Here is a 23,268-nt window from a genome sequence, read left to right on the forward strand (position 1 = left end):
CCGGGGGGCTGGCTGCGGGGTCCCGCCCGGCGCCACAAAATCCAGGCTTTAGCCTGCTGCACAGAAAGAAAGCAGTGTTCTGGACTCTGAATGTTTTCTGGGTTGAGAAGGTTACCACTGTTTTGTGATGCATCACACCCCCTTACCCCCAGTTTGAATGAAACTGATCCAGACCACATAGTGCTAAAATGAGAAATAATGAGTATCTCTTTACTTTGGTTTTTTTTTGATGGCTAGATGAATGTGAATCAGGTAAGTGGATTCCTTGGAGGGAATTTGAGCCCTGCCCAAATGCCCATTGCATTGTATCACCAAGATAAATTTGCTTGTTTCAGCTGATATCTCTTCCCTTCAATGCAATTGTATGCATCTGCCTCATGCAGAGGACCTGGCAGTTAGTATCTGTTGGGATGGCCTTTGTGTACATTAAATTGTTTTGAGAAGTTTATTTAGCCAAAGCCATATTTCAGGGATGTCACAGAATACTAATAAGTTGCCCAAAGTGAGGGAGGGCTGTGGCAGGGGGCTAGGAAGGAATCAGAAGATTTTCAGGTGGTCTATCTGTTCCCAAACTCCCTGTCTTCTTTTTCGTATGTTTGTTTTGCAGCCATATGTTCCTGTTTTTCAAGATAGTGTCCTTTCTATTGATGTTCAAAAGATTAATACAAACAAGGCAAAAATCTTGTCTATATAAAGAAACAGGAGCATATATATATATATAAAGAAAAAGAGCTGCTCAGTGCCCTGTAATAAATAGTAAAGATGATTTTTATCTTTATGGCATGTGGCAGAACTAGCGCATAACTCCTTTCAAGTTCTTTGCGTTGAGATGCTTGTTTATTTCTTGTGTCTGAAAGACTTGCACAAACAAGTGAAAGTGGATATGTGAATAATGAAGTTATGAAGAAACAAAAACACAGAAGAAAAAACAGAGAAAAAAATTTAAGTCAGATTGAGGTTTGATACTGATATTCTGTCTTGAAAAATGTTATAGCCTATTCTGTGCTTGTTTTCACTAGGTGACATTGAAGAGGGTATTCAACAGTTAGAGTCTCTTAAAAACAAACAGGAGGTGTCACTTTGTACAATGATGGCTCTGATTTATGCCCATAAGAAGAGGCCTAATCCAGGTATGCTCATTAAGACAATAGTGCTTTGTGTTTTAAACAGCTGTATGTGAAGGTCTGAGAGTTGTGGACTAATTCTGCCTCATTTAAAAAGGTATACTCCAGCTTTGCATTTGACATAGTATCTGGTACTGAATTGAGCGACACTTATCAAGAGTGTAAAGAAAAATACCAAAACACAGAACTGTGAAGAGTAAGACTGAATGTTAAAATAAAACACTAAAAAAAAATTCACTTATTTGCTCTGATGAAAAATCTCTTATGAAAAAAAATGAATCAAGGTTAATGTGATTGTCTTATATTGGCACTTTTGAGCAGAACTGCAATTTAATAACTCATTAAAGCCATGCCATTTCTGTCTTTCAAGTTACCCTGACCTTACAAATGGAGAAAATAATTTTGTGAACATTGGTATTTCTTTCTCCAATCTAAAAACTGTGGTTATTTTGCTAAGAATTATATTCTCAAAAACACAGTTGGTTTATCAGGTAAACTGAGTTATCATTAAACTATTGCCCTGATATCTTCCTGACTTTGCAGATTTATTATTTAACTGTTATTGACAGTTTTGTTAAGCAGTATCATGCCAAACAGCTCTGACTAATGACACCACTCTTATTTGGGTCCCTGAGGATTAATACAATAGGGCAGCAAAATTATCATGCATTTCAAGGCTCTCTGAGAAAGTCGTGGCAGTAAGTGTCAGACATTTGATTTTAATGACTCCTGAAAAAGGACCAGGAATTAATATGGGTAAAAGAAAATATTTGGCAGTAAGTCCCACACACCAAATGAAATTTCTGTGTGGGATTAACCTGATGAGAGCAATAGCAATGAGGATGTAATAAAATGAGCTTTAGTGTTAAGAAACATATCACACATTTTCCAGGGATTATGGAGCTAAGTCATCTTGTGTGCAGCATTTTAGGGCTGCTCTACAGTTAACTGTTTACTTATTTGGCAGACACTGGTATAAATGTGAACCTTATTGTCAAGCTTCCATTTATCTGACAGAAGTCTCAGCAACAAATCTAAGGTTTAACAAATAGCAGAGTTCTTGCACAAATTGCGGTATTGATTTGAACCCTCTTCTGTCTTTTACATCTGTACATGATTAATGTTTTTAATTGGGAGAGATTGCCTGTGTGCTTATCAATATATAATATAGAAAACAAAGTTTGCTTTGGAAGCACTTGGCTTATGTGCTGTTCTTTTGTAATATTTTGAAATGCTATCAACAAAAGCTCTGAACAAAACATTTTCAGATCGAGGTACTATTCTAGAGTTGGATGCAAAAATGAAGGAGCAGCGTAAAACAGCAGGACAGCAGGCACTGTACTTTGCTGGCTTATTTTTGTGGCATCTTGGTCGAGAGGACAAAGCCCGTGAATATGTTGATAGAATGATCAAAGTTTCTGGTGGTGGTAAAGAGGTAACTTTTTTTTCATATGTAAAATAGTAATAAGACCATGTTTATGTGAAGCTAGACTTACTGCACCAGTGCTATTTGGAAGTTTCCTTTGACCATTTTGTGTTCTACTACTTTCTTCCTTAGTGTTATAAATTCCTTTGGCAGGGCTAAGTAGAATTCCCGTAATGATTTTTTTTTTTTTTTTTGGCCTGCTAAGTATTCTTTTTCACTTAATGAATGAGAGGTCTGCATTGACCAGTGGAAATAATAGTTATGCCAATTTTGCAACTTGATACTGAGCGTCATAATTCCTAGCAAAAAACTAAGTGTGATACTCATAGAGGGTAGTGAGGCACTGGCACAGGTTGCCCAGGGAAGCTGTGGATGCCCCATCCCTGGAGGTGTTCAAGGCCAGGCTGGATGAGGCTTTGAGCAACCTGGTCTAGTGGAGGGTGTCCCTGCCCATGGCAGGGGGGTTGGAACTTGATGATCTTTAAGGTCCTTTCCAACCCAAACCATTCTATGAAATATATAGAAAACAAAGTTTTCATCTTTTCTAAGTTCACTTATGCTTATCCCTTTTCCTCGTTTGACAGCACAAAGTTATGTGTACTTCAGATTTTTTGAGAGGTGGTTAGGGGTGCTTAAATTCAGTGAAATATGATTTGCTTAGTATATACAGATAATTTTGATATGATACTTTGTGTACTCTGTGTAGAAGTAAAATATCTCCCCTTTTTTTTAATGCTTGAGTATATGAATTTGAACTTGTTTCTGTTGCATAACAGAATCATGACCTTGATTTTTAGCAATTATAAAATATGGGCCTTCTACTAACCTTTGAGTTTTAAATACATGAATCCTTTAATTTTATGTTACAGAAGAGCTAGTGGTATTTTATAGTTTAAATTTGTGTTTTGATGGAAATTATAATTTGGTTAAACAATCCAGCACTTCAAAATGGATTTGGTTTACTTAAGCTATAATGAAATGTCTGGAACACATAAAAGAAATAAAATTCATTAATTACGAGTAATAATTCCTTCAAAGAAAAGACACATTTCCCCTTTTAAAAATTCTAAAGACTTTAAAAAAAAATTTTAATAATACTGTTGGGGATTTGGGAAATGTGAGATCTTTGCCCTTTGTACACAGGTTTTTCTTTTTAATCAATCAAAAAAAAAGTTTCACTTTTCAGCACCCAATATGTTTCTCAGTGTCTTAAATAAACAAAATCTTAAGAAAATATTCTGTGGAAATGTTTGAAGAAAATATTCTTACTGTTTTATTGGATCACTTCTGTGAGGTTTTGTTCTGTCTGCTGAGTCAACTAGACTAGTTCAGTGCCATTGGTTTTTTTTGTTGGTTTTTTTTTAATCCTGTAAGTAAATATATTATTTGATTCATTTAATGCTGTAATTAATTACTAATATTTTAGGTTATGCTGTGTAGACTGGTTACAATTTCAAATATATACTTTAAATAGTTAAAAATAGGTATTTTTAGTCCTAGTTTATTTTTAGATTATTTATACTTATTACTGTATCTGGTATATTTTTTGTACTACCTAGGTAGGGGAGAATTCCAATTTATATTTTGTTTTCAGGGGCTGATTTTGAAAGCGTGGCTTGATCTCACCAGTGGGAAAGAAACTCATGTTAAAAAAGCTGTGAAATACTTTGATGAAGCACTGCAGGAAGGCAATGATGTTTTTGCTCTGCTTGGTAAAGTAAGTTTAATTCATTACTTTAATGCTTCCTAAGTGTCATAATAGTCTTGTAGAGTGATTAGAGAGGTGCTGAGATGAGTTTTCTATACGTGAGCTTGTCCAAGGAGTAGAAATATAGCTCAGTCATACTCTTTTTTTCAGAGGAAGGGACTAGGTTTTAGCAGAAATTAAATTGTTTAAGGAATATAGAACAGTTATGACACAAATTGATTACTAGCACAATAAAAATGTACTGACACTTCAGTTTCCTGTGGTAAACAGCCATAGCTGTAGCTTGTAAGACTTGTCACTTTATTTGTAGATGAAGACCAAGGGGCATGCCTTGGTTGCAGTAATGGTATACTGTCTATTACTGTGTATAGGATTTCTGGGGCATTCTTGTTATATTATTGCATTTCTCTAGTATAAAGCATTGCTGCAGTGGGATATTGCTTCACTAAATACAATTTCCAGCTTTTTTTTATGAACTGGAGCTGATAACTATTTCTTCCCACATGTCTGTATTTCTTTTCGGTATGCTAAAATGATGCACTTTTTTCTATTTTTTTTTTCTTTGAATAAAATTAGCTACCAGATGATACTTTAGGGTCCATTAGACACCGGTGTTAAAAAAAAAGGTACAGATTAAATAAAGTCAGTCTAAATGTATATTGAGGTTATAATTTTACTATGTACACAAGAAAAACTGTTTTTATTTATGTATTCATATGTAAGAAATGTTTCAAGTTACCTGAAAATGTAAAAGTATGTGTGAGCTCTTCCTTTTTGCAAAGGACACCTATCCACATTACAGAGTTGCTGTGTGCCATGGCAAAAAAAGTAGTAGTTAAACATTGTAGTGTGGTCATCTGTGAACATTGTTAACACTTGTTTTTAATCATCATTAGTCTGTTTCCAGTGTTCGTTTTCATTAAGGGAGTGGCTTGAATTGTTTTCTTTACACATTTTCTGTTTCAGGGTATACTACATGTCATATACATATCATAGTCATTGTTACTCATTGGTGTAATGTTTGTTTAATATTCTAAAGCTAAATGCAGACAAAAATTCAGAGAAAATAAGAAGACTAAAGTTGAGGAGAGTGTGTACAATGGTGTTTGGTTAGGCATGTGTGCTTGGCTGTATGCCGACTGCTGAGTTCAATTACCAGTATATCTCAAATTTAGTTACTGCAATTAGATTTTAGACAGACAGCTATCTTGCTATGGCTGAAGAAATTAACTCTCAGAAACTACTATGTTTGCACCATTTCTGTCTCAAAAATGTGAAATAAAATGGCATCCACACAGTCAACTGGAATAGGGTAAGTAGATTTTAAGCATCAAAGCGAAGTAGAGGATTTAAGCCCTAAATTGATTTCTACTTGAATTAATTTAAAACTGTGATACAAAACTACTTCAGAAGTATCAAGTATTTGGAGTACCCTGTAAATTGCTTTACAATTCAAAAATTTTTAATTCTGGCAACAACAGTGACCTACTGACTGTGGGTTTTCAGATGGTACATACCTCAGGGCTTGAAAAAATGCTTACTCTGTGGGTTCTGTTCAATATCTTAAACTTGTGAGATGCTTTATAAAAGTTATTTGAAACCTAATAAGTAGTTTTATTCTTCAGCTTCATCTCTCTGTCTTTCTTACTTGTAACTGACTAGTAACTTGCGAAAACTGCAATTACCTTTGTTATAGAGTGCTTACCACACACTAGGTTTTACAAGTTGTCTTTTGCTATTTGATTGTTGCAATATCTCTAGTTGTGGGTTATGCTGAAGCAAAACTATTACTCAAAGAAAGACTTTTGTCTCACTAGCTTGTTTTCCTGGTCTCTGTATGAAAGAACTGAATCTTCTCACCTGTGTAAGTGTACAGGCTTTTGATGTGACTTCTCTTCTTTCCATTAGGCACAGTATTTTGAGGTCCGACAGAATTATTCAGGAGCTCTGGAAACTGTGAACCAGATAATTGCAAACTTTCCAAACTTCATGCCTGCTTTCATAAAGAAAATGAAGCTACAACTGGCCTTGCAGGACTGGGAGCAGGCAGTTGAAACAGCACATAGGTTGAGTATGAAGTAACACAGCACTAATTGTATTCTTGCCATATTTACACTGTAAGAACAATTTGAAACAAAAGGAGATAGGTTTCCATTCGTTTTTAATGAATTTGAATTACTTAAGTCAGTTTTAAAAAAAATAAAATCAATTAAATTAGGTTTTGTTACAGCCCAGCCTTGCAGTCCTTCAAGGATACTACATTAATTTGTGAATCTATTTTTAATAGAAGAGGAGGCATGAAGTAGCAAATCTGTGCTTTCAGTTGAGATCTATGACTTAAAGTGACTGTGCAAGTTATTTTTTTCCCTTTCTAGGATGAAAGTAGCAAATTGGTGATTGAGCAAAGGTTTTGTTTTGGTTTCTTTACATTCCCCTTTTGTTTGGCTTTAGACTATTGCAGAAGGATGCCCATAATTTAGAAGCCATAAGAATGGAGGCCCTGCATTATTTGTGCAGGGAAGGACGTGTATCTGAGGTGAGTATTTTTATTAGCAGACTGTTGAGCATAACACAGCCTTTGTAGGGACTAGATTCCACATGTGCACGTCTCCTCATATGCTTTCGCTGGTCCTGTGCTACACTACTTCTCTGCAGGAAGAGGTATATTCACTTATTCTGATTCAAATGGCTGCTCTAGCTTATTGTTGGGGTGTTTTCTGGATGCCAAGGGAAACGTTTTTTACCTCCATCTTTCCAGAGAACAGAAATCAAGCCAAACAGAAGTCTCCTCTGGACAGTTAGTTGAATCATGTTGATTTGAATCATCGAAGCAATCTTTTATTGTTTAAATGCTCTTTTGGTAAATTCATAAGTTATTGTAAGCCTTTCATTAAACTATTTTATTAATTGGAATAAGGGAAAAAATAAAATCTTATAAATTTTTGGAAAGGGGTCATAGTCACTTAACAACTGTCTGGATCTTAGGTTGTATAGCCTGTGCTTTATTCACACTTTTTTGATTGTTTACTGGGGGTTTTTTTTAGCTCTAAAAGTTCTCTTTAACTTTTCCTTCTGCTCCCAAGATCCTTTTCTGCACAGAGATATATGCACGTATTTTGTACATTTGGTGCTTGTGCCATTTTTCAGGAAATTTTAAAGTACATTGACTTGATGATCCTTGAGGTCTTTTCCAACCTTAATGGTTCTATGATTATCTATATTATCATGAAAAATCATTAAATGTTTTAAAATATTTTTATGCAAAAATGCTGCTATAATTTAAGTGGAGATTTAGCAAAGAAAGTAAAGTGTTTTTAGTGTTTTGTAGGTTTTCTCAAGTTCTAGAGGAAAAGGTATTTTAGGTTGTTTAACACATTTTTAGTTATTTCAAAGGACTCTTTAGTCCTTAGTGTGTTTGTAAGTCTTAAGTCTTACTTATGCATAATCACAGGAAATATGGACAAACAGTAACAATTGCAGACTCCAATTCATTAAAGCCATCCAGGAATGAAACTTGCTGGACATGGTAGGGTGTAAACAAAAGATTGTGCGGTAAAATGTCAGATGTGACTAAGACCCATGTCTAGGAAAAAATTTTAAAAGCTGATGAGATTTAAACATGATTCAGGTGTCTACATCTAAAATCATATTAAAAAAACCCCGTGTATCTTATTATAGTAACTCCAGAAATATTTAAAATTTCTTGGGTGGTTTGAGAAATTGTGATGTTAAGAGTCTAAGCATCTGGAAGTACTTTGGTTTTGAGCGTATATCACACTGAAGCCCAAACAAGATTCACTGGTCAGATTCCTCAGACTGTCCTGCTTTGTGGAACTCTCCTGTTGTGCCAGAGTCAACTCAAGTCTTTCACTTTTTTTTAGAACATGTGTAAAGGACCCATGATCTACTTTATTGTCACTTTACAATTCCAGAGTATTTTTCTAGGAATTCCAAAATAAATCTTAACTCCTAGCCCTGGAAACTTCCGAGTTTAAATTTCAAGATATTATTGCATAGTAAAATATGTGACTAGTTTTTAGTGAAAACTGTTCGATTGTCCTAATCTGTTTGTTCTCTCTATTACTTATTATGTTACTTATTTTTCTCCAAGGCTTCAGCAAGACTGGAAGACCTGATTAAAGCACTGGACAGGTTAGAACCACGTAATCCGCAGCTCTTCTTTAAAATGGCTTTAGCTTTCAGTAGAACAGTGAGTATGCTTTTTTCTTAAGTTGCATACATCTATATATCCTGTTTTTTTGTTTTATTTTCTGGTAGACAGATGTTAAATGTCTAGTAAAAAGCAGAAGATTGCAGACAATTTGAAATAGATTGCCTTGTGTAGCCTTTGGTAACTACAGTTTTAAAGTTTTACATTCAGTATGAATTGCAATACTAAAACCATCTCATTCCAAAAATGGTTTTACTGCTTGCTTTTAAATGAGAAACAGGTTTCCAATTAAAATATAGCCAAATGTCCATCAGGACAGGAAAGTGACAAGGAAAGTGACAAGGTTAATCCCATAGCCTTGAAACAGAAGGTTTCTTTAATCTTTGTATTTATCAGAGTCAAGGAAGTATTCAAAGCAACTATCAACTATTCCTTATTGTATAGTATTGTATATTTATGTTTGAATCCAGCACACCTTAATGTCACAATTTCTGTAGAATTACTACAGACTATACTAGTCTTATATGAAAAGTTGTCTCAGCTGTGAGAGTGTGTTTTTCTAAGTGAATCTGAAAAATAAGAAAAACTTAAGGTTTAAAGATTATTCTTACTGTTAGTGTGGCCGGAACCAGCTCATCCTTCAACATACACAAACCTTAGTTAAAAGAGCATTTGATTTGGCACCCGACAATGCAGAATTTGCTACTGAACTTGGCTACCAAATGATTTTACAAGGGAAAGTGAAAGAAGCTTTAAAATGCTACGAGACTGCTATGGGACTTGATGAAGCAAGTGTTTCTGCACTAACTGGTAAGGTCTTGCACTTCCTTTTGGTTTTTACTGGTTTTAAGACACAGATGATGCTTTGGTGATCAAATTCTCCTTCTACTGCTACTAGGAAATTCTACAACTATTAGAACAGGAGCATTGGAGAGTAATTCCTGATTTATGTTATGCTGTCTTCCTTGTACCAACAGTTTTTCCTCACTGGATATGTCTTTTGGACTTCTTCTTCAAAAGTGAAACTTTTCTCTTTTAAATTAGAACTCTCAAAGTATGGTAAGGACAGAGATGTGGCTGTATTTTTGTTTTAATTATTATTTTATTTCTGTTTTATTTTATTTTTCTTCTTGTTCCAAATTTAGAAGCCAGACTTTATGGTTCGTCTTATTCTAGAACCAGTTGAAGGTTTACTGTTTTAAACTTGGTAATATGAGGGATGAGATTTTTCCACGAAACTGCTTTATAGCATTGCATATATTAATGTATCAATGTATCATCTATCCTAGGTGTTTCTAAATACATAAAATCTGCATTACCTTAAGTCTTGATCTATTCTTTCTTCTCATATCACCACTTTATGAAGAGATTGAGGAGAGAAAAAGTTAATTTTGGAAAACAAAGCATGTTCTTGACTAGGAAGACGAATCTCCAATAAAAAGTTTAAATATGTTACAGGAATTATTCGTTGTCAACTAATACAAGGGCAACTAGAAAATGCAGAGCAGCAGTTGGAGTTTCTTAATGAAATTCAACAGTCCATTGGAAAATCTGGGGTAGGAGACATCTTCCTTCATTAAAATACTTTAGACTGCAGTTCGGAATGTGATCACTAATTACTTCATCTTCTATATTTCAGTCACTTGAGCAGAGCATTCTTAATGGAGTATATTAAATCTAAATTTCAGTTTTTCTTATTAGAAATCTAAGTTAATGTGTTGCCTGGCTTTGCACCTCAAGGCTGTTTGCTTGCAGAACAAAACCATCATTGCCTTCCTGCAGTGCTTTAACTCTGAAGATAAGTTTGAAATGTCAGGAAGGGAGGGATATTAATTATTTCCAGGATTTTGCACTCAGAAAAATTTAGAGCTTTTTGCACAAACTGAAGGAGTGCATTGATACAATAATCATCAGTGTCATTTACAATGAACCTACTAAATGTCTTACAGTATCCCTAAATATAAAGAAGAAATGGGTAACATTGATAATTAGGTAGTACTGGATGAGTAACAGATAAATGTATCTGGAATATAGAGAATGTTTTATTTTTTTTTTTTTCTGTAGGAATTATCTTTCTTGCATGCAGTCCTAGCTATGAAAAAGCATAAAAGACAAGAAGAAGTTATTGCCTTATTGAATGAGGTTCTGGAGACTCACTTTTCATCTTTGCATGGTTTTCCTCTTGGCGTGGAATATTTTGAAAAACTAAACCCTGATTTCTTGATAGAAATCATTAGGGAATATCTTCATTTTTGCCCAGCACAGGTAAGCAGCTGTAGATCACATCTGTCTGAAAATGAAAATTATTGTTGGATTTCATTTTGAGATCAGTTAAACATGAGGCAAAAATTTAGAAAATTTTCCCTCTTAAAATGGGAATTTATTTGCAGTAGAAGTGTGTTTTAGAGATATTGTACCGCTATTTAATCAAAATAACTATGAAAATACGTCTCTTGTGAAGTGAGCAAGTTGCAATAATGACACCTGAGGAAACCTGGGATATTTGTTTAGTGCACTGGGTGTGTGTATTTATAGTTTTTTCAGTATCTCTCTTGATTAGGAAGCTAACAATACAGTGAATAGAGCTATCTCAATATGAAACTAGAATGTCCACACTGGCAATCCTATTCTTTAAGTATTTTTGTCAGCTCAGGATATCTTTTCAACATACATGTTCTTTTTTCATTTCACTTTCATTTGTGTGTTGGTAAAAATCGGTGGAATACTACTTTCTAATATTATTATTACTAATTCCGAAGAAAAATCTCACTATTTTAGATGGCTAATTTTCTGTGATTGAATTTGCTTCTGCTAGTTTTGGCAGCAAAGTCAAGTAAAACTTAATAAATTGAATGGGAACCTGTCATCCCTAAGCAGAAAAAACACATTTAAAGTTTCTTTAAATAGTGTCTTACTTAAATAGATTATTGTCCATAGAAAGATTTGTAAAAGAAAAGATAGGCTTTTTCTCCAGTTTCACTGTCTCTTTAGTGCAAAAAAGAGTTTGTGATATTAGAAAATGAGTTTACCTAGGTGGTGGAGGCTTACGGTTTGATAGTGGAGGATTGCTGGGCACGTCTGCTGTGGAAATGTTAGTGGTGAACACAAGGATCTTTAGGTTGCCTTTTCCTTTTTAAAATGTAACAGTTGGCAATTAGCTAAAGTAACAGGGAAGTGAACATTTCTGATAATGAACAACTGAAATGTGGTACATTGTACTAGCAGTTTACATAAAAGTAGCTACTTCTCAGCTGCTGTTTTCAGTTTTTTGCTAGCAGCATGGATATGTTCTGTGCCGTGGAATGAGGGTAGGAGGGACAGGACAAGAACCTTTTCTCCTCATCCTTCTGGTCATTCATTCCAACTTCACTCTCTTGAAATTTAGTTCATGTTACCATTGTGTTAGATGAGTTGGTGTGTTAATTCAGAGTATGTTGTCAAATGTTTATGGACTGACTCTTCAGCTTATGTCAGGTCTCAGGTGTGTTATCATCCTCAGTCCATGAGGCTGTCTTGTGTTCCAAAAGAACAAGAAACTGCCCCCTTAAATTTAAAACATATTTTTCTATTTCTTCATAATGACAGCTTTCAGCTTTTTGAGCTGAAGAAAACAACAGTGCTTTGCTATTGCTCATTTGAGTTTAAAGTGAAGCTCAGACTTGAAATTTAAGTCTAAAACCTGTCAACTGAAGCGTTGGGTTTTGTTTGGTGTTTTTTTTTTTTTTGGTTTTGTTTTCTTTTGGGTTGTTTGCTTCTTGTTTTTTTTTTTTTTTTTTTTTTTCTCCTAGCCTGCAAGTCCTGGTCAGTCTCCTTCACCACTCCTCAAGCACTGTGCTTCTGTTCTTGAAACTGTGGTAAAAACTGTGCCTGGTCTTCAACAAGCTGTCTTTCTAATTGCAAAAGTGAAATACTTGTCAGGTAATATATATATGAATGGTTAGATATCGACATCTTTAGTTTCTTTAGTAATAAAAATTAATTTCACACTTGTAAATCATAATGAATATTTTTTCTTTCACTGAAGAACACTGCATTACAGCAAAGTGAAAAACATTTGCACTGCCTTTTCTTCTGATTTGTATGAGCATATCTTAATTGCACAGACATATAAATATGGTATTTTTTTTATCTACTGCTTACAAAAAAGATAACTTATTGTATGATTTACAGATGGAACAATGGGAAAATGTCTTACTTTTGATGTGGTTTTTTTTCATTTCATAGCCACATGATACTTTGCGTTTATTCACTAAATGCTCACATTTATTTAAAAAAACCCAAATTATAAAAATTGGTGAATAAAATTAAGAAATGCCCTGTATTTAAGGTCTGTATTTCATATAAGCTGCTTTTTCACTTTCCTTTTTTTAACTTTCTAGGGGATATTGAAGCAGCCCATAGTAATCTACATTACTGTCTTGAAAGGAATCCTACTTGTGCAGAGGCACACTTACTGATGGCCCAGGTGTACTTGGCTCAAAACAATACTAAACTGTGTTCTCAGTCCTTGGAACATTGTCTGGGCTCCAATTTTGAGGTGAGTTGGACAAAAGAATTAAACAGTTTTATTCAGTCAATCATCTGAAGATGCATGGTTTTTGTATGTAATAATTTGTAAACAGATCTTTTTATGACTCTTCCACTACAAGTTTAATATCTATATGTTTATATGAACATGTGTGTTGGGTTTGTGTGATGGGGTTTTGGTAGCAGGGGGAAGAGCTAGAGGGGTGGCTCCTGTGAGAAGCTGATAGGAGCTTCCCTGGCTCCAAGTCAGACCTGCTTGTGGCCAAGGCCAAGCCAATCAGTGGTGGTAGTGCCTCTGTGATAGAGTTAAGAGGGGTGGGAAAAAAACCCAAACCCCTGCTGGGGTTCTGTAGTGGAGGGAGGAGTGGAATGTGAGAGAAACAACTATGCAGGCACCAAGGTTAGTGAAGAAAGAAGTGGGGAGGAGGTGTGCCGGAGCAGAGATTCCCCTGCGGCCAGTGGTGAAGACAACAGGTTGTCCCCCACAGCCCGTGGAGGTTAATGATGGAGCAGTTATCCAGCTGCAGCCTGTGGAAGACCCCACACCGTAGCAGGTGACTGTGCCCAAAGAAAGGCGTGAATCCATGGGAAGTCTGTGCTGGAGCAGTCTGTTCCTGAAGGACTGCACTCTGCAGAAGGGACCTACACTGGAGCAGTTTGTGAAGAACTGCAGCCTGTAGGAAAGACTCGCGTCAGAGAAGTTCTTGGAAGACTGTCTCCTGTGGGAGGGACCCCATGCTGGAACAAGGGAAGAGTGTGGGGAGTCTTCCCCCTGAGGAGGAAGGAGCAGCAGAAACAATGTGCAATGAACTGACCATAACTCCTGTTCCCTGTCCCCCTGCACTGCTGGGTGGGGAGGAGGTGGAGAAGTATGGAGCAAAGTTGAGCCCAGGAAGAAGGGAGCGGTGATGGAAAGATGGTTTTTAAGATTATCCTATTCTGATTTGATTGGCAGCAAATGAAATTGATTTTTTTTGTTTTCCCCAAGTTGAGTCTGTTTTGCCTGTGGCCGTAATTAGTGAGTGATCCTTTCCTGTCCTTGTCTCAGCCCACACGGTTTTACGTTTTTTCTTCTGATTCTCTCCCCCATCCCACTGGGGGCCGGGGAGTGAGTGAGTGGCCTTGTGTTCCTTATTGCTGGATGGGTCTAAACCATGACAATGTGGTATCTGAATATTTATCAAGTAAATGACCATAAGTACAAAACTAATACCTTATTACATCATATCAGAATTGTTTGGAAATATAAAAGAAAGACATGGTAGCTTTTTCTCAAATCCTTACGTAACTATTAAAATATATATAAACAGAAGCTGTAGTTCCAGACTAACCTTGCAACAGGCTTTAAAAGCCAACATACAAGAACTTGAAGAGTGATCCAATGTTGTTTCTGGACTTTTTGCACAGATGTACAATTGCTAATGAAGATTTGCACAAATGCATAAGGGGATCAGAAAGGCTCTGTAGTTACCTCTTGACAATTCATGCTGCTTTAAGCACTCTTAAGTGTTAAGAGAGTAGCATATGCTGTGCTCTCTGCCATTAATGTCACAGCTTTGTCCATTTTTGCTGTCCCTTCAGGAGCAAATTTGGTAAATTAAGCACTATTAGAAAACTTTAACTGCTTTGCAGTGGTCCTCACCAGTTTTATTTCTTGGGACTAATACATTCCAGTATGGGATTTTTGATTTGTTGACATCAGTGGAATGTTATGCAGGATTAACAGAGTTGGGAACGCTCTGCACAGCACTCATTATGAACTAGATGATCTTTAAGGTCCCTTCCAACAAAAACCATTCTATAATTAACTGCCTAGATGGGAGACACTGAAGTGCTTGCATCTTTGTACACAATTACATTTCCCTTATTGACTTTACCTTTTCACGTGAAGTACATTTTAAGGAAGTGGCGAAATGGCAAGCAGGACTTGTGCAGAATAATGATTGTATACTTCTTTTAATTAATAGCCTGATGAAGTGTGCATGCAGCAGTGTGGAAGACACTCTTAAAATTGAGTCTAGTTTCAAATAATGCTGTAGTGAACATTTTTCTATCTCTAAGTCTCATCTGATGTAATAATTTTTCTTTTTTAATTGAGAACTTAATTACTAGTTAGCATACTCTGAAAATTCTAATATTTTCATAAGTAAATTACTGAAGCTGAAATCTGAAATATTTGGAGGAAAGAAGGAACTGAGGTCAATAATAAAATCTTCTTTCAAGGGTTTTGAAAACTCCTTCTCTCATTATTTTATTTTTTTTAGGTGAGAGAACATCCTGTTTATCACTTAATTAAGGCCCAAGCCCAGAAGAAGATGGGAGAATTATCAGAAGCTATTAAGACCTTACAGATGGCAAAGAATTTGCCTGAAATGAGAAAACCTGCAACTTCCTCAAAAACTAAAGAGAAAAGAATTGAAATTGATGCAAGTGATCGTGTGTCTGTCTTCCTAGAGTTAGTAGAAGCTCATCGTTTGAATGGAGAACTGGTAAGATGGCAAACTTGTGAAGATGTAATACATAGCTGACAACCATTTCCTTTTCCCATTAGCAGATGTGTCCTCATTAGTTCAGAATAAAAAGCCATCACTTCTTTTACCGAAAGGACTTGCTTGGTAAAATTTCCAAGATGTTAGTATATGACTTGACAGTTTGTACCTTAAATTATACAAAGGAAAAAATAAAAAAACCTATTTGCAGGTGCTCAATTTTGAGTCTACAAAACCCCTTTTAATTTTGAGGAGATACTGTTGGTGTTAATTTGCTGGCGTGTAGATTCCTGTTTTGCTGTCAGAATGCTATTAGAAATATTTTTGTTTCATGTCCTTATCTTTGCGTAGCAGCGTGGTTATTATCAGCTGTATCTTAATAAACAGTAGGACACTACATACATATAGGAATATAAGAGAAGCCGTACAATCGAGTAGCGACCTCTGGAGTTCATCCTGCTCAAAGCACAACCTGTGAGAGCAAGGTGCTAAAAGCACTATCCAGTTGACTTCTGGGCATCTCCTTGTATATATGCAACATGTTATTTTATCTACTAAAACTTTTTCTGGAAGTTTATATCACATAAATCTTATTTAGAAAACCAAGAGGAAAAAAAAACGTTTAAGATGTTTTAGCAAAACGAATGGCTACCGTGGTTTGGATTTTTTTCGTGGGTTTCTGTGTTTGGTTTGTGTAATGCCCTCAGACATTAATTTGCTTATGGTGTATTTATTTTTGGCTGTTCAGCAACAGGAAATATATTAATTCTATTGGTTTTAATACTTTCAGCATGAAGCTGCTATAATACTGCAAGACGCCATTAATGAATTTTCTGGAACTCCTGAGGAACTAAGAGTTGTGATTGCAAATGCAGATCTGGCAGTTGCTCAAGGAGATGTTGAACAAGCCTTGACTATGCTCCGAAATATTACACCTGAACAGCCTTACTTTGTCCAAGCTAAAGAAAAAATGGCAGATATTTATCTTCAGTACAGGAAAGATAAGATGTTATATATTGGCTGCTATAGGTAAGAGTTTGTAGTGTGCATATGTATTTTCCAATGTTTAATGGTAGCATGGTGAGCTCATTTTTTTCCCTTTCTACTACAATAAGTCAGAAATATTTAGTTACATAATGAAATAATTAGAGTAAATGTTGCAACATTTAAAACATTAATTGGAAGTCCTTTTTGGAAAGATATCTCGTATTTTTTGTTTTATTTTCAGAAATAAAAACAAAATCTGCAGAGGGTAAAACTGTTGTGCCCTGTTTGTTGTTGTTTAGATACCAGTATTGATGTGTTAAATATTGAGCAAGGTTCTGTCTTCTGTTTCCAGAGACCTAGTAGAAAAACTGCCAAGTGCTCATACTTTTCTTCTTCTTGGTGATGCATATATGAATATTCAAGAGGTAAGTGCTTGCTGGAGCTGAATGGAACGATTGAGTCATTTGTTGATGTTGGCAAGCTGAGACAATGTAGCATACTGGCTCCTATTGATTGGTAGATAGCAAACAGAAACTGTTCTGGGATATAAAAAACATAATTACTGGCTAAAATGTAACTGTTCTACGTTCAAAGAAAAAGCCTTTGAAAATTTATTTTTTCTAATAACTGATGGGGTGAAAGTCAAACTGAGAATTTTATCTAAAATAACACTAACAAAAATCTAAAGTGAGAGATTAAATTCAGAAAGAAGTTGGAGATGTTTAGAAGAGCTCTGAAGCTTAGAATAATTTTATCTAACTTCATTCTCATATTGAAAGTTTTATTTTAAAATTTTAAGTTCTTGAACTCCTATACATTTTTTTACATCTTTTGCTTTCTTGATGAACTGGAAATGTTACTCAGTATTTGTAGACGACAATGTAGTCACTAGGAAGTTGAAGGATAGACATTTAAAAGTAATATTTCAAAAGAATAGACTGAGTTAGGACATGCAACTAATACTTTAGATTACTAGTTTGGGGATCTGTAGACGACTAATGGTTGTTTACTTATTAATGTTTGTGTTTAGTTTTCTCCTTAATAAAGAATTATAAAGCAAAAGGGAATTTGTTTAGATCTGCTATAACATGCCTAGAGGAGAGATGTGTGATTGTCTAACATAGTAACAAGTTTGCTTAACTTTGTTAACTAGTGAAAACAGTAGTAGAGAAATTTCAGTGGAAAAAGAATAAGGTTAATTCAAACTCATTTTTTTGCCAAGTTTGCTCTGCATTCTGTTTTCACATGGAAATGTGAATTTACATGGGCTTTATGCTTCATGCCATTTAAGAATGACCATTCTTCTCTCAGAAGTATTCTAACTTATGAACCAGTAGTACTTGCCATCATTCCTGAAGGTGTTACCAGATTTTGTTTTCTTCATACACTTTTTGTCTTAATCCCTTGATTTCTGTGTTTTTATCTTTTGCTGTTGAAGCCTGATGAAGCCATAGAAGTCTACGAGCAGGCCTTGAAGAAAAATCCAAAAGATCCAGCTTTAGCAAGTAAAATTGGAAAAGCCCTAATCAAAACGCATAACTATTCAAAGGTATTCTATAAGTACTGTATTAGGATAAGTAAGTATTGTGTCCATTATTCTCAACATGTGAACTTTGCCTGATTTTGTTTTCAGGTTGGGTAGAAGCAGCATTTCACTTCAAAGCACTAAACAGACTTTTTATCCTGAGAGTAAGTCTGTAGATCCGCTTCAAAATGTCATCTCCTAGCCTTAACATTGTCTAGGAGAGCAGTCATAGAGCCTTTAAATTCTTATAGGAAAAACAGAAGAAAATGTTTGGGGAAAACTTGCAGGAGCAAATTATTTTATTTGGGCAACCTCACACTACTGGAGAGTATGTCCAAATTGAGTTTTGTGTTGCAGTGTTAGAATTTTCACTTGCTTCTGTTTAGGTCAGTATTACAAGCAGCTCAGTATATGATTCCTATCTTACTTCATGATACTTCAGACCTTTTTTTGTGTATGTGTAATAATCTAATGTCCTGTAAGGGTTCCTACAGTTGCTATAGAAAAACTTGTAATCTCTATGGTGATAGGTGTTTTAGCGACTTTAATTTTTTGTTTTTAGGCTTCAGCTATATTTTCCTTAGGATGCTTAAGCCTAAATAGGTAACCTGCCTGATATGTGCATTATTATGCATGTTTAAATATGTTCTATTTCAAAACAATAAAACTTAACCTAAATATTTCAAATTCATTTTGGAGATGTAACTTCTCAATATAATTCCAACTCTCATTTTTCTCTTTACTTAGAGAAGTAACATCCTATTTCAAGACTATTTAAGTTGCTATAAGTAGTTTGTTTTTTCAAAAAACTTCTGGAATAATAATTTATTAATCCAGAACACTGCTTTTTTTCTTGAGTAAACATTTGATTGTTTTAATTGATATGATTGACGGTTTTTTGTGTTTAAAAATGCAAACAGAAAAGACTCCTTTCTATTAGATTATGCTTAGTTGATATTACTTGACTTTTACTTCTTTTATCTTCGTGTTTTGTAGGTGGACTTTGGGAAAATATTTGTCCTTTGTATGCAGTAAAACAGAACTTCATAACTAATCTGACTGGAATTCTACAACTCCAGCAGCTTATAAAAATGTAGTTGAACTGGCAGTGAGCCTGTCAAAGATAGGACGTGATAAAGTGGTTAGGCTATGTAAATGCATGTTTATCAAAATGTGGGCTCTGGTTCTTCTATTTATCTTTAATTTGGCATTATATTTTTGGAAGCCTGAACTTGCAACTAAATAACGTATTTTAAATACAGTACTTATTAGAAATGACTTGATTACAAAAGAAGTGAAGAAAGTAGAGAAAACTCTAAGCAGCATGTCATTAAATACCTAAGTAGCAAAGCTGTCTTTTAGATTTGCCTTTAAATAGTACTCGGTTTTTTGTTTCTTCCTTTTAGGCTATCAGTTACTATGAGGCTGCATTGAGAAGTGGTCAACAGAATTTCCTTTGCTATGATTTGGCTGAGCTTTTAATGAAACTGAAGCAGTATGAAAAGGCAGAAAAAGTACTTCAGCAAGCTTTAGATCATGAGCCTGGTAGGAATGTTATTAATTTACAGCAAAACATGATTTCTACTGTTTGTGTTTTCTGCATGATTCTAGGAATAAACAAGTTGCATATAAACTTTTTTGAACTATAAAACACAGGAAACTACTAAGTGATAAATGAGAAATGCACTCTAAAATAAACTTCACTTCCATTTGAAGGTGTTTTTGACAGGACTTTTAAACTTGGAACATCTGTGATAGATGAAGTCAACAGAGCTCCACACATGCAAGGTTTTTCTCTTCTGTGCTAACAAAAGCGAGGGAGAACTTGTATTCTTCAAATATTATTTTCTGCATATATATTTTAACTATTATTCAAAAGTAGCTTGCTGGTTTTTGAATAGATACTGAAATTAGTTAAAATACTGAATTTAGTTAAAATAACTGTTTGTATTCATGTTTGTTACAGACTCTAGCAAAACAAGGTAGTTTGAGGTCTGACTAGAAATGTCTTTGAACAATCTCATGCTTTTTGGCTGTACAGTAGCACTCATTGAATCAGTTTGGACATTTTTCGTTGACTTGGAGGAGCATTTGGACAAGAAATGTCAGGAGTGGCTTTGTTTCCTGTCCACTTAGATCAAAAAGCTTTTCTCTGATATTTCTAAGAATGTAAATAGACTACACAGTATGTGTTTGGTTTTTTTTTTATTCCATTTCCATCTTTCAGTGTCTTTGGCCTTAAATTTTACTCTGTAGGTTGTAATATTTATTCTGCCCGCTAACAACACACTGAGTCAAATTACTATCCTAAATACATAAGATCAAGCTGTGAACTTTACACTTAAGCTCTTGCCTGGAGTATGTTGAGAGCTTCATCTTTCTTTGACTTTACTGGCCTGAGTTCTTACAAGGATCATGTTTGTTTAATGTAATTCTTATAGTTAATGAATTGTCTTCTCTGATGGAAGATGGACGTTACCAGGTGCTTCTGGCAAAAATTTACAGCAAAATGGAGAAGATTGATGAAGCTATTGTTTCATTACAACAGGTAAAGGGAAAACCAAAAAACCTTATGAAAGCTTGCAATGTCCTCACTTTTGTCCCTGGTTTCACTTTTATCTCAGGTTCTGACCATAATATTTTTGTGCATGAGGAAAGCACATACATGGTAGGGATAAAGCATCAGTGACTGATGTGAAATGTGGTTAGAAAGTCCATGCTTTTTGTGAGCGGTGTTATCTGAATTTTAGATCAGAATGCAGGCTTTTACTGGAAGCCTGCCTTTGTATTATGCCTTCATTTGTGTGTGGAGCATAGTTTTAACAGAGCAGGTGAAAATAAAATTGGCTATGGGGAGGTATCTTTAGGTCAGCATTGAATACCACTCATAGAACAATCTGCAACAGCTTTCAGTGGCTAGCTGTCATTTTGTTGTACCGATATTTATTTTAAGTAGCAATAATAAGATCTGTTCATTCTGGAGTTGAATATTATCATTTGGACTGAGGACTGAAAGAACAAGGTTGGAAAGTTGGAAACTAGAGATAATTTAACCCATTTAGAAGATGTTTTTTCAACACAAAGGTTGAGCAAGAGTTTGGGTCAGTACATTCTCTTCCATTATACCTCCACTCAGAAACAGGGAGCCTTGATAGCATCTTCTGACCAGCAAGAAGAGTAAAGTACGTAGATTGGTTAGAAGGATAATTGTACATAAGAGTTAAAATCCTACTGATATTGCTATTTAATCTGTTGTTAAATTATTTCTTCTGTTTTACTTATAATGTACTTTTTACCTTCTCAGATTTTTACTTTTTTTTTTCCTGTTCTCCTTCATTAAATGTCCCCCAGAGCAGTCTACTTGTCTTACTCTTTTCTTCTTTAGTTTTTTCAGGTTTCTCACTATATCACATTTCAAAAACTTTGTCTCTCTTCTTTTGTCTTTTTTTTTGTTGCTGCCCTCAAAACTGTTGTTCCTTGAATCTGTTCACTTTGAAATATTTTCCTGCTCCTTCTCCTTTTGCTGCCACATTCATTTACGTAAAACCACCTGTATTTTGATTATTTCAGTAGAACTAACTGCTCAGTCATGTAATTGCTCCTTAAACAGGTTTCTTCCTTTGGTTTTCAGAGTGATGTTAGAAGCTTCCCCCAGATTTTACTTGGTGTTTTACTTCTTCACTGATAGGCAAAATGGTAGAAGGGTGAGAAGAAGAATAATGTTAGTGCTGAGAGAACTGGGGTTGTTTAGCCTAGAGAAGGGAAGGCTCTGCAGAGACCTTAGGGCAGCCTTCCGGTACTTAAAGGGGCCTACAGGAGAGACAGGGAGGGACTCTTTCTTCATCAGGGAGTGTAGTGACAGGACAAGGTTTTAAGCTGAAAGAAGGTTGATTTAGATTAAATATTAGGAAGAATTTTTTCTTTTTTTTTTTTTTTTACTGTGAGGGTGGTGAGGCACTGGCACAGGTTGCCCAGAGAAGCTGTGGATGCCCCATCCCTGGAGGTGTTCAAGGCCAGGCTGGATGAGGCTTTGAGCAACTTGGTCTAGTGGAAGGTGTCCCTGCCCATGGCAGGAGGGTTGGAACTTGATGATCTTTAAGGTCCCTTCCAACCCAAACCATTCTAGATTATATGTTATTGGATTGTCATGCAGTTGTCACAAGGAGTATTTTTTTAAAGGTGTATTGGGATTCCATATTCTTGAAAGTGTTGAAGACTAGGTTGCTTTTCAGAATGTTTTTAATGTGAATTTTGGGGAATCCAAGGGAGTTTGAGACAGGTTGTTGAAGAAAATATATTGTTGGGGAAGGGGGTATTTTGTTTTGCTTGTTTTCATTGATTATTTTTTTTACAGCTGAGACATTTTCACCCTTTTTAAAATTATTTGGGCGTTTTAATCTATAAAATACGTAGTGTGCTTATAGAACCTTTTAAAACTTTAATTACATTATTTTAAAGTAGATAATATAAATTCATTCCTTTGAAAATTTTTGACTGTTCACTGCTTTCCCCACACTAGGCTCAGGAATTACAATCCAGAGTGCTTAAACGGGTTCAAATAGAACAGCTGGATGCAGTTCCTGCACAGAAACAGTTAGCGGCTGAAATTTGTGCTGAGATTGCAAAACATTCTACAGCCCAGCGAAACTATGAAAAAGCAATTAAATTTTACAAAGAAGCTCTTGTTCACTGTGAAACCGATAAAAAGGTCAGGTCTCTCTCTGTCTATTTTGCATTTTTTTTTCCATTCAGTTTTGATATCTAGCAGTACGTTTTTCCAATTATCCGTAGTGTGGAAGTATATTTGCAATTATTTCTGCTTTATGATATACATAGAGCCTTGACCTTTCTCCCATTCGTTGCTTACCATGGTAAAATCGTTGTACGTACTGCCGATTACAGTACACAAACTGTCTCTTACACAAACTCCTGATTCAAGTGGTGGTCTGCATACACTCTGAGTTGTCCATTAGATCTTAGAGCCTGTCTTCACGTACCAGTTGAAGATGTGTAAGGTATGGCATGGTAATAATGGAGATTGTTTCAATCTTGCTTGTTGCCTGTCTTCTGGGATGAAGTCCTAGTGATTTCAGTCAGCTCAGACAATTGCTGTCTTCTGTATGTGCTAGCGGTTTTAGACTTTTATCTGGACTTAGCAGGATTCTGATTTTAGTCACAAAATGTTGCTGTTGTTGAGCAGTGGTGATTGCACTGCTTCTCTCTTCCCTGCACTGTCTCTTTCCCACTAGTCTACCTGTTGATAAATGCTGGTAAATTTCAGCTTATTTTTATCCCACTCTTTCTTCTTCTC

The 23,268-nt window shown here is 35.4% G+C and overlaps 1 protein-coding gene across 1 annotated transcript in view; it reads left to right on the forward strand.

The window, feature by feature from the left end:
- Nucleotides 1-1,019: 1,019 nt before the first annotated feature.
- Nucleotides 1,020-23,268, forward strand: part of TTC21B (tetratricopeptide repeat domain 21B) — a gene marked incomplete at its 5' end in the record, with an annotated part of 34,776 nt that continues 12,527 nt past the window's right edge. The window contains 18 exons of the mRNA XM_010087852.1: nt 1,020-1,130; nt 2,393-2,559; nt 4,145-4,267; nt 6,167-6,324; nt 6,710-6,794; nt 8,370-8,468; nt 9,047-9,239; nt 9,888-9,985; nt 10,494-10,694; nt 12,218-12,347; nt 12,809-12,966; nt 15,221-15,445; nt 16,236-16,474; nt 16,785-16,857; nt 17,871-17,981; nt 19,364-19,502; nt 20,399-20,505; nt 22,477-22,665. Coding sequence (XP_010086154.1) covers nt 1,020-1,130; nt 2,393-2,559; nt 4,145-4,267; nt 6,167-6,324; nt 6,710-6,794; nt 8,370-8,468; nt 9,047-9,239; nt 9,888-9,985; nt 10,494-10,694; nt 12,218-12,347; nt 12,809-12,966; nt 15,221-15,445; nt 16,236-16,474; nt 16,785-16,857; nt 17,871-17,981; nt 19,364-19,502; nt 20,399-20,505; nt 22,477-22,665 — 2,606 coding nt within the window. The remainder of the gene's footprint in view (nt 1,131-2,392; nt 2,560-4,144; nt 4,268-6,166; nt 6,325-6,709; nt 6,795-8,369; nt 8,469-9,046; nt 9,240-9,887; nt 9,986-10,493; nt 10,695-12,217; nt 12,348-12,808; nt 12,967-15,220; nt 15,446-16,235; nt 16,475-16,784; nt 16,858-17,870; nt 17,982-19,363; nt 19,503-20,398; nt 20,506-22,476; nt 22,666-23,268) is intronic.

The sequence above is a fragment of the Pterocles gutturalis genome, unplaced genomic scaffold, assembly GCF_000699245.1.
Source record: "Pterocles gutturalis isolate BGI_N339 unplaced genomic scaffold, ASM69924v1 scaffold35111, whole genome shotgun sequence".
Lineage (NCBI taxonomy): Eukaryota > Metazoa > Chordata > Aves > Pterocliformes > Pteroclidae > Pterocles > Pterocles gutturalis.